General features: G+C 41.9%; 1 protein-coding gene across 4 annotated transcripts in view; it reads right to left on the bottom strand.

Moving 5' to 3' along the window:
• polr1c (RNA polymerase I and III subunit C) overlaps positions 1-12,209 on the bottom strand; it is a 64,556-nt gene that overhangs the window by 25,467 nt on the left and 26,880 nt on the right. For all 4 annotated transcript variants that reach the window (XM_054750607.2, XM_054750606.2, XM_054750605.2 and 1 more), the window contains exon 5: positions 1,808-1,939. In XM_054750607.2, coding sequence (XP_054606582.1) covers positions 1,808-1,939 — 132 coding nt within the window. The remainder of the gene's footprint in view (positions 1-1,807; positions 1,940-12,209) is intronic.

Genomic DNA, 12,209 nt, shown 5'->3' with positions numbered 1-12,209 from the left:
GAATTGCTCTGATTGACTACAACGGGACCGATTTTGCTCCGGCGTTTGTGTCGGAGCGGAGCGCAGCGGAATTTGGGGGTAAACATCCGTCAGTCGAGACGGACACCGCAAGCTTGCGATTGGTCAGGACGCCGCTGTCGTCTACACCGCCGCCACTGCGCCCTCAAAAACATAAAGAGAGCTGAGGATAACAAGTGGCAGACACGGAGCAGCTTGAAGAATACCTCGCGAAAAAACTCTAAAAACATGAATGTTTAACTTCCCGTGACTGGAGGAGTGAAAAGATACGCAGCAAGCGTTTTATTTGTGGACGGAAATGACAGGAAACGTGGGTTTAGAGGTGGTGAGCGCATGAAGAGGTGGAGGAGGATGAGAGACAAATTTATCTGTGTTAAAAAGTCTCTTATATACAAAAAACACAATATAAACACACTATCTTGGACCGAATACATGACAGGATACCACAGAACAGCACTACGCCCTCTGCTGTCCTACCGGGGAATTGCTTTGCAAAACTCTCCAGGAGACGGAGAAGTATGAGAGCAAAACGCTTCCGTCAATCCGTGCGTGTCTGTCCCTTGCGGAGCTGACAGAGAAGCATGAATCAGGCTTTACTTCTCTGTAGTTTAGTGGGATGTATAAAGAAGAAGGATGAATGACCAGCAGACAGCTCGGCTGTTTAGTTAAAAGATGAGAAAAAGAGACCAGCAGCCGGAGCCTGATGCCAAAGCGAAGGTTTTAAAAATGATCCTTCCTCTTTGGGGAAGATGAGCTGGGTGAGAGGAAAAAGCAGTGTTAACGCCGGCGTTTTACCTTATCTTCAGCTAAATTCTGCTTAGTGACATATGCTTTTGGGAGGTGCGCTCATGATGCAGCGTGTGCTGTTGGAGAGACATCGTACAGTCTGCCTCACCTCGTCTGTGCCACTCTTCTAGAGATCTCACAGAGTGACATGAATAATCCTGTGCGACGGTCAAAAACCGCACAGTGTGATTTGGGTTTCCGACTACCTGTATGTCATTTCAGCATTTAATCAACAATCACACCTTTTTGAAGCCTAATAAATAGCAATATATTTGATCCTAGTCCAGATATTATTCTCACTGGCCACCATTAAAACTAAGGTAAATTATTTTTTATAGATTTACAACTGCAGAAGCAGGAATTGAGTTTGAGACACCTCAAATCCTTAAAATTTTAATAGGTGGCCATTTGAACATTTATTAGGCAGATTGAATGTTTTCTCCAGATATCTACTATAAATACATTTAACATTTCAGATTAGCAACTGATTAAAGTTTACTTCTTAGAATAATTAAAAGCAAGTAAGAGCAATTTAGCTTTTTTATTTTTCATTTAATTTACAGTATTTGTTATTTCAGTTGCACAGTGTGACTATAGTGAATTAGTTTATAAAAAAACATTCAGTTTTAATTTTTCATGAATAAAACCATTTTGTTTTACTGCTGGTGGTGGTTGGAGGAACTGTTGATGCCTTTATTAGGCAGCCTCGTCTCTGTCGGTGCGCTTAAGGGCAGCTGTGGCTACAATGCAACTCATCACCATCAGTGTGTGAATGGATGAATGATACATTGTAGTGTAACGTGAGTCCTCTGATTCTGAAAGACGCTATACAAGTGTGGGTCAGTTTATCGTTTAAATCTTGTAACAGGAATTCAAATTTGTTTTAATAAGTTGCAGTGTAGCTCCAGTCTGTCAGCATATTGACTAAAACTGAATCACATTTTTAAGTTGTGGTAAGTGCCATTCCTCCTCCATAGCTCATCCTGCATGTGACATAACCTACCCATGTGGTTCCGATACAGTTCTCGTGGGTCAGACGACTCTTTGCTGGCATTTGGATTTCTGCTGCATTTGATCTTCAGTTGAAGTTGAATTGTGTCTATTTCAGAACCATCATCTTCTGCAGACTCTTGCCCTGGAATTTACAGAATAGTGTTACAGTCAGGTTGGCTCAACAAAACCCGAAACATTCCATGCAAAAAAAACAGCTCCTAAAATACAGTGGGTAGATAAGTGTTCAGACCCCAATCAATGTTGTACTGCAGCAATTTGCTAAAGGCAATTAAAATAATTTTTTCCTCTTTAATGTACACTCAGCACCCCGTATTGACAGAAAAACACAGAATTTCAGAAATGTTTGCAGTTTTTAAAAAAGACAAACTGAAAAATCACATGGTCTTAAGTATTCAGACCATTTGTAATGACAATCATATATTTAAAATCAAGTGCTTTCCTTTTCTTCTGATCATCCTTGAGATGGTCCTACACCTTCATTGGAGTCCAGCTGTTTGTGATTATACCGATTGGGCTTGACTAGGAAAGCCACACACCTGTCTATAGAAGACCTTACAGCTTACAATGCATGTCAGAGCAAATGAGAATCATAAGGTCAAAGGAACTGCCTGAAGAGCTCAGAGACACAATTGTGGCAAGGAACAGAGGTGGCCAAGTTTACAAAGAAAATCTCTGCTGCACTTAAGGTTCCTGAGAGCACAGTGGCCTCCATAATGAATGACATTTGGGATGACCAGAAGCCTTCCTAGAGAAGGCTGTCTGGCCAAACTGAGCTACCAGGAGAGAAAATCACTGTCTCTGAGCTCCAGAGATGCAGTCAGGAGATGAGAGAAAGTTGTTGACAGTCAACAATCACTGCAGCCCTACACCAGTGAGGGCTTTATGGCAGAGTGGCCCCTTGGAAACTTCTCAGTACCAGACACATGAAAGCCTGCATGAAGTTTGCTAATAGACACATGGAAAAACCCCGAGATGGTGAGAAATTAGATTCTCTTGTCTGATGAGATAAAGATAGAACTTTTTTGCCTTAATTCTAAGCAATATGTGTGGAGAAAACCAGGCAGTGCTTATCACGTGTCCAAAACTGTCTCCACAGTGAAGCATGGCGGTAGTAGCATCTCTTGAAAGGAGGGGCACCTGGCTGCAGCAAAATGGCGACTTGAGCTCACCTCTAGTCGCCATTGCCATACCGGAAGTGCTTTTTTGACCCCGAAAGTCATGTGACCTAAAGCTACGTACATGGGGTAAGTTCTCTTTGTTACAACGAGCAGGTCACGAGATGAGTCAGTGCCAGTCGCGACAGCTAAATTGAAGGTAAGTTATGGGTGGTTTTATTTTCTAATTTCTTTAATTTATTTATTCCCCCCTTGTCCTGTCTGGCTGTGGAGCAAACAGATTTAATGTCTGAATGCTGGTGACAAGCCTTACAGATTTACTCTTAGATGGAGCATAAAAGCTGCTGCTTTCATGCTACACTTGATACTTAAAACTTTATTATTGTTTTTTGGATGCTTTATAATTCCAACCAGACACGGAGATAGAGGTGAAAGAGAAAGGAAGAGACAAAAAGAAGGGGGAAGGGGTTCCACAAAATAAACATTCAACAATAAAGAATCTGCTTCTAGACCTGCAGAATGAGAAAAGCAAAAAAATAAATAAATAAAACAAAAATAAAAAAAAAATAAAAGGGGGACACACACAACAATACAGCAAGAGCAAGCAACCACTGCGTCAACCTAATGAGGAAACATAAAATCAACATTGTTTTACTGAACAATCACTTGATAATAAATCACAGTGCATTTAGTGCTAACCACAGCCTTAAGACATGTGTTGCAAATGCCCAAGTCCATACTTATGAGAGCACCTGTGTGTGTACACGCGCTTGTATATGTAAGGTTTCTCTATATGAGCGTCCAATAGAGAGTGTGAGGGGCCACAGATCTGCCCCCAAAGATGTGTAGGAGATGGAGGGAGCTCCAAGCCCCAGAGATCCAGGAGCTGCCCCAGAGTGCCCCCAGGCACCCCAGGGAGACTGTAACCAGAATAGCCCCAGCCCCCTATCAAGAAGCGCAGAGGTTCGCCCCGGGGGGTCACAACCAGCAGCTGGCAGAGTCCCGCGGGAGATATCAGCGGCAAGCCCAAAGGCCCGCCCGCAGCCTCCCACCCCCAAGCTGGAACCCTGCGACCCAGGAAGATGTGTAGCAGCACAAGAAGTCCCAGGAAAGGGGAGGAGTCCAAGACCTTACCTGACATATACTGTCATACACAGACATAGTCACACACTTCCTCCCTCATGCTCACACATACAACCTAAGACTTACAAAAATGCACGCTGGACACCCACTCATGCTCCCCATACCCACCCTATTCACTCTGGTCCCGGTACTGCTGCACAAAGGGTGCAACCATCAACGGTTCTGAGAGTTAGTCTCTTTCTGCTGGGGTGATGATGAGAAGGCTCCCCCGCTCAACGCAGCGCAAAGCAACCCACCACCCCAGACCCCAACCAGATGGCCAGCTCCCCCTCCTAGCCTCCAGCCCCCTGTGTCTAAGTGCAATTTAAAATTGGAAGTGGGCACCGGCACTCGGAATGAGGCTAAAAGATCCCCTTGCTAAATGCTGTTGAGTGTGCTCACTCCCAAGGCCCTGAGTGTGTTGTCGCGTGGAATGTCGTTGGTGGAAGTGTTTAATGTGTAAATAAAATTGGGGGGGGGTCAGGCTGCCTCGTGAATGCGGAAATGGGATCCATACCTGCATCCCCTGACTTGCCCAGCCCCCAAGGTCCTATGTGAATGTTTGTGTGATGATGTAAGGGAGCAGGAGGAGAAAAATGGATGGGGATGGGGAGGAATGGCTGGTTAGTCTTAAGGTTGGTTTATGCTTGACGCATCCGCAAGGTCCGCACGGCTCCGCGTAGCAAAATTGCGTCATTTTAACAACCACGCCCCTCCACCGCGCCTTCGCACGGCCCAAAATTTCTGCACCGCGTACCTAGGAAATTTTCTAACCACGCGGACAGTCGGACGCGGAAAAACATGGCAGACTGGCAAGAACTAGCATGGCAGAGGTTCGTAAATACAGACATTTGTATGATTCAGCTCTCAGAGATCACCGTGATCAGCATGTTGTTAATAATTCTTGGAGAGAAATAGCTCGCACTGTCAGAAAAGACAAAGACGCTGTTAAAAAATGTTGGAATGGCATGTTGTAAACAACAGTAATTTTTACTTCTACTATGGTTTAGTGTTGGATGCATGCCGTAGAGCTCCATGCTGCCCCGTTCAGTTTGGGAGAATATTGGCTCACCTCAGAGACAAGCTGCATGAACCATAAACGCTGCAAGTTGTGACACACGAGCAAGTCAGTTTTAAATAAAAGGCATCAGTGGTATTCATTTCTTGTGGTATAATCAGCATTTTTAAAATCTATTCAGGATTTATGTTTTCTTGTTTATTCATTTTTCTTATTTTTTATTCTCCTTTTTTTCTCCTGTAATAAGTGTCATCGCTGCTGTGACGTCTAGCTTTCCCCACTGAGGAACAATAAAGGGATTTTCTATTCTATTCATCTATCTGCAGCCTTTCCACTTCCTGTTTACTGTAGGTTAAATCTTTTCTCACGGGCCAACAACAAAATAAAAATATCATTTTATCTTAAATGAAAATGCAACATCTCACCTGTTAACTTTCATGTTTTGGAGCAGAAAAAGAGCATAAAACCAACATATTTAAAGCTCAGTTTGTTCCACTGGTTTACTGTGATGCTCACCTGTTCCAGCCAGATACCTGCATCATGGGGTTGATCTGAGCTGAGGAGGAGACTCCTGTTGTTTTGTTCATCTTCATCATAATAATGACAACATTAGATGACAACAGGTGCTCACATAGGTCTGTGCTGATGAACATGTCTGAGCAGCTTGACCGTGTTGTTGTGTGTCGGGGCGGAAACACAACCACAGCGACCACAGAGTCGTGCTGGTTTGAGCGTGTCGCTGTTCGCTGGCGTTATATCGGCTCTGTCTGGACGTTAGTTGGAAAACTTTCTCTTTCAGTCGTGAACACATTACTGAGCGGCTAGAATCTCCGTTTCTGGGCTTCAACGTCAGAAAACAGCTGAGTGAACTCGGCGCTGGGTGAGAGGAGTGTAGTTTGTCCGAGACAGCGGAGCTGCAGAGACCGGCAGCAGGCGCTGGAAAAACACAAAGGAGGGGGCGGTTCGGCTCCTCGCTGACACCGTAAAGCATCATGGGAGTTGAAGTCTTTGCGGTAAAATCGGCCAGTGGGCCAGTTTTAATATATTTTTGATATTTATCTCGCGGGCCACATAAAAATGCTCCGCGGGCCGCATCTGACCCGCGGGCCTTGACTCTGACATATGTGTTCTACAGCCTTTACAGCAGGGTGGGCAGTGCTGATCCTCAAGGGCTGCTATCCTGCATGTTTTAGTTATTTGCCTGTTCCAACACACTTAATTCAATGGTTTTATAACTTGTTCAGTATATCATCAAGCTGTGTAGAAGCCTTTCAATAACCTGCTGACTAAAATCAAGTGAGTTAAAACAGGGAAGCAACTAAAACACTAGATAGCGGTCCTCTAGGACCAGAACCGCCATCCTCTGTTCTACAGCATAGTTTGGATAATCAGTTTGTTACATTTTAACTCGGCTACATTATAAAAATACTGAAATACTGTAAACATATGAATTTGTGTAGGAGCTAAAAGCAGTGTTCTGTGTGTACGTGCAAGCTGACATCCTGTTGTTCAGCCCAGCTTATGTAACTTTCAGTAAGTCTAAACTTCTTTGACCATATTAGGAAATGAAAATAGCATCCCATCATCAAAGGAAGGTGGGAGTGGGCAGCAAAGTATAACCGAGGCTGCGTGTTGAGGGAGAGAGGGGGTTTTGCAGAAGGTTTCCAGTCGAGGTCATTGAGTACCAGACTGCAGGCTGTCCCATGAAGGTGTTGGTAATGTATGGATGAGCTGTATAAATAAATGCCCCACGCTGAGTTTTGGACAAGCTGTCTGTCTCTTGTGTTTTGATAAGGCAAAAGAACCACATTTGAACATTACAATAAAGATGTTTATTGAATGTCTATTGATTCTCATTAAATAAATCCCCTTATGGTGTGTTATACATTAAGATTAAAAGTTTTATATAAGGGACATTGTACAATTGTTATTAATGACCTACCACTATGCTGTTCTTGTTATGTGCACCTTTATGCTGATGATACTGTTTTATACTGCTCAAAACCTACTTTATTGTTAATTCAAGAAACCCTAAAGCATAATTTGAATAGCATACAACACTGGTTAGTTCATAAAAAATTGCTTTTAAACTAATGTAAATCCCACTCAATGCTGTTTCAGAGACGTGCCACATCTGCTTCCCAAGTTCATTTAAATTTACATTTCTCTGATTTATCTGAACTGAACTCTGTTCAAGTATATAAACATCGGGGTGTTTGGCTGAAATCTAATCTCACTTTCAAAACTCATATCCAAACTGTCGTAACCAAGATAAACTTTAACTTGAAAACTTTATAATGTTCAATCAACTGCTTTGACTTTAATGTAAGAAAGCAGACTGTCACTCAGCTTTTTTTCCCCTTTATTAGATTATGCTGATATAATTTACCTGAACTCACCTGCATCTCGTCTTTACATGAATTTTATTATTTATAATAGTTTATGTCGTTTTGTCCTGCGTTGTCAATTTCGAACTCACCACTGCCGTATGTACGATCATGTGTCCTGGCTTACACCTGACTCTAGGTGGAAGTTTCACTTGTTGTTGTTTATTTCTAAGTGTGTTTACTTGAATTTTCCTTCATACTTAACTACTACATTAGCAGAACACATCTTGTTTCACTCGTCATCCCTTTCTCTAAATCGGAATCAGGAATGCTAGTCTTTTCTGTCAAAGCTCTAAGAGTCTGGAACCATCTGCCTGTTTTCCTAAGAATCATCACTACAATAAATCAGTTTAAAATATTTTTGTATGAATATTTAATACCCATCTGTAATTGTTTTTGATTTTTTCACTTTTATCTTTTTTTGTGTTTATCTTTTGTTTCAATGTGTGGCATTGAAATACTGTTTGCTATCTTGGTTTACTATTTGTTTTGATTTGTATAGAGGACCCACTTGGAAACGAGATGGTTCATCTCAAGTGGTTTATCCTCTCGAAATATAAGTTAATAATTAAAAAAATATATCATATTATACAAACTATAGCTCTACATTGCCATAATTAACAGACCGGTACCAGTAGAAGGTAAATTAGAATTGTACAGTTTTACATCTGGGATGTTTTTAAACAAATAAATATGAAATTAATATTAGTTTTTCATGTTCATGTTAGAACCATCAACCACATGTACTTGAGTAAAAAATTGACCATTTTTATTCCGTCACAATTATCAACTTACTGTAAACCAAACAATCATCTGCTTATTGTTATTTTTGAGGGTCATTAAATCAATGTTTCAGTGTTTTTGCTCCGTAAATTTGAAAGTAAAAGAAACAATCATCATCTGCAAAAATTATTAAGTATTTAATCCAGTCTGAATACAGGAAAAACATTAAATCATAAGATGACTAAGGACCTGGCTTACGCTAATTTTGGGCATGGAGAGCACCTGTTGTGCTGAGAAGGATACAATTATGAATTCCAGCAACATTATCACTTGTTCCGCTTCATCCAAAATATATTATTTGAAATGCACAATGTTGATATTTTGGTTTTAAAATACATAACAGAGTTTTCTAGTTAAAAAGTGGCCTTTCTCAATAAAGCGTCTAAAAAAGCTATTTTTTTCTAAATCTGAACTTCTGACGTAACCAAAGGGAGTTAGAAGCTAGGCTGCCTCAGCTCAGTGTGGAGAGTGGGTAGTTTTAGGGCAGCGAGGTCATGTTATCCAGTCAGTGTGTGTTTACTAGTGTTGGATTGTGTTCATGTGGATAAACTATAGTGTGTGAAGTCTGTACCAACTCCAGCCTGTCTGGACATTAAGCCCACGTGTTTCCAGATAAGAGAAACAATGCCTCTATCTCCGTGCCTGAGGGCGTTTTGTGCAGCTGAAAAGACGGACTTCTGTAGCCCACATCGGTCGGTACCGGGTCAGGGAGGTCCATTCTGGCCTCCAGATACTCGTGGCAGTTTAAAAATGCGGATTTCTGGAGCTCAGATCACCGTCAGAACCGACCACCAGAAGAGACGCGCGGCTAAGCGGGCCAGTCGAGCAGGTTTTACGTCGGTTCCAGATCACAGAAGTACCCATGAGCTGCAGAACCAGATGACAGGCGTCTCTCTCTCAGCTCAGCGGGCCAGCTGGTTTCTGGGACAAGATGACGAGGACACACACAGCAAATTAATAAAATAATGTAGTTCACAGTCTCCAAAAGCAACACAGCTCATGTTCGCCTTTTCTTTAACTTATGGAGCAGACTTTCTCACGCGTACTAAACTCTGCCCACAGGCTTGGAGATTTCCGCATTCTTGAGAAGTCCCTCTGATTTATATGTGAACACTACACGACCACCCGTTCGAGACCGAACTCACGCCATCCAGCCCCGCCAAACTCCAACTGCGCCGACGCTAATGTGTAAGCGCCATTAGCCAACAAGCTGAAGAGGACTTTTTCCAGCTGATTTATTAGGATCTGTCTGGGCTGTGTCAGACTGGGAGACCCAGAGAAGGAGTTTACTCTTCAGCTTCCTGGTTTTCCTTCAAACAGTAAGTGTATCATGAAGTCATCAGCATACGTGTACATATCCTTTCATCAAATCTAATTTTATTCATGAAGCACTTTTCATGCAATGAGTGCAACTCGAAGCGCTGTTCAATATGAAAAACAGTCAATTTCCCACCCCTCACACACACACACACACACGCACGCACGCACGCACACACACGCACACACAAAAGCTAAAGTAAATGGTAATGGTAAATGGCCTGTATTTGATATAGCGCCTTCTAGAGTCCTGGAACCCCCCAAGGCGCTTTACAACACAATCAGTCATTCACCCATTCACACACTGGTGGGGATGAGCTACGATGTAGCCACAGCTGCCCTGGGGCGCACTGACAGAGGCGAGGCTGCCGAGCACTGGCGCCACCGGTCCCTCCGACCACCACCAGCAGGCAACGTGGGTTAAGTGTCTTGCCCAAGGACACAACGACAGCGACAGACTGAGCGGGTTTCGAACCTGCGACCTTCTGATTGCGAGGCGAGCACTTAACTCCTGTGCCACCGTCGCCCAGTGAAAAGTGAAAGGACAACTGGCTGAGTACAGATGCAATAGGCAACAAAGAAACGGAAAAGGAGCCAACTGCACCGGCAGCAGCAGCTCGGGCACCAAGAGGAGGCACGAGAAGCACCCTGGCAGCCACAGCCGACTGCCTCTCCCAGGGAAGTGGTTGATTTGAGATTAAGATTAAGATAACAAATTAAAAACCAAATTAAGCATTAACACCAGATAAATAAAAGTCTAATTAAAACACACTGATAAAAAATAACCAAGTAGAAAGCAACAATTAAGTATATAAACATAATGAAATGCAAATAATGAATACAGGTTAAAACAAGTTAAAAATAATATGAAAATATAAGTAATTTAAGTAAAAGAGAAAGTAATAAAACACTGATAAAATATATAAAAGATGGTTAAACAGGCTAAAATAGATTAAACTCAGCTAAAAGCTATAATAAAAAGGTCTAAACTTAGCACAAAACTCCTGTGTGAGATAAGAAGTAAACCATTTATGGACAGCACCAGACAGGCCGATGTGTTTTAATATTGTGTTTTATATAAAGAATATTGTGGTCCACTGTATCAAAGGCAGCATTTAAATCCAGTAGAACCAGAACAGTTACTTTCTGTGCATCATAATTTATTCTTAGACCATTTAAAACTCTTAAAAGGGCCGTCTCGGTGCTGTGCTTTACTCTAAAACCAGACTGAAATTTCTCAAGACATGATGTGCATTAACAAAATCACCAGGCTGAATTAAAACAAGCTTTTCAAAAAATGTTCCTTACAAATGGTAAGTCAGATATCGGTCTGAAGTTTCTCTTCTTCAACAGGGGTCTGACCAGCGCCCCTTTAAAGGCGGCAGGAAAACCCCGCGTCTGAGAGCAGTTCATCATGGTTGAAATCTCATCTCTAAAATATCCATAAAAGGGCTTAAAAATGAAGTGACTATGGAAAAGTATGCATTCTTAATTATTGTCTCCCTGTATTATTATGAATTAATTGGTTTTGTTTCTTTATTCTAATTTTTGCTTATCATTTATTTTTCTTGCACCACGAACCGCAGCAATTTCCTAATGCTATTCTCACACATGTGGCAATAAAACCCTTCTGATTCTTATTCTCTCGCACCTCTTTGAATGATATTGACACTATTTGTAAATGAGTTACACAAACACCCATTTATTTCAGTTTTTATCGACAAGTAATATATACTTTAAATTGTTAATTAAAATGGCTGAGTAGTGCTTTCTGCTTCTCTTTCATATTTTTAAAAATACCTGCCATAGATCTCACACACATTTTGTATGATACTTTAATTATTTTGACTCTCATTGTTTGATTTTTAGTGACTGATCCTTATTTTGAAACTAAATGATAAATGATGAATGACCCACACTTGATGCAGGTGACTTTGACAGCCATGAGCAGCTCCTTTAGTGGGAGACTGCGGCACCCAAGGTGTGGGACAGAGAGATTCCGTAGGTCTTTCCTCCCTACTGCTGTCAGACTCTACAACAAAGCTGTTGGATGAAGTGTACTCTGTATTTCTAGCTGTATCTAGTATGGTTATTATTTATTATTTTTTAACCCATTCTTAAGGTATAAACTGTCTATTGTATTGAGTTTATTTTATCTCATTGCGGTCGGTCTTATTGTATTTTAATGTTTTTCTCCCTCTGCAGCATAACTTTTACTTTTACTTTGCTTGGCTGTAAACGAAACAAATTTCCCACTTGTGGGACTAATAAAGGTCATCTTATCTTATCTTATCTTATCTTATAGCACCTCTCAGAGTAAGGACTCCAAAGCGCTTTACACTACAGATTCATCCATTCACACACTCAATCGCACACTGATGGTGATGAGCTACAATGTAGCCACAGCTGCTCTGGGGCGCACTGACGGAGGCAAGGCTGCCACCGGTCCCTCTGACCACCACCAGAGGGCAAGGTGTGTCTTGCCCAAGGACACAACAGCAGAATTATCTGTCCGGAGCCGGTATCGAACCTGCAACCTTCCGATTACTGGAACACCCGCTCAGCCTAAGTTCCACACCTAAGTTCTGAACAAGAGTCACATATGTACCCAAGCAAACCCACTATGCTAAAACATGTGTCCTGTATCAG

This window comes from Nothobranchius furzeri, chromosome 12 (genome assembly GCF_043380555.1).
Source record: "Nothobranchius furzeri strain GRZ-AD chromosome 12, NfurGRZ-RIMD1, whole genome shotgun sequence".
Taxonomy (NCBI): Eukaryota; Metazoa; Chordata; class Actinopteri; order Cyprinodontiformes; family Nothobranchiidae; genus Nothobranchius; species Nothobranchius furzeri.
The sequence above is the reverse complement of the archived record's forward strand: the minus strand, read 5'-3'. Positions and strand labels throughout refer to the sequence as shown.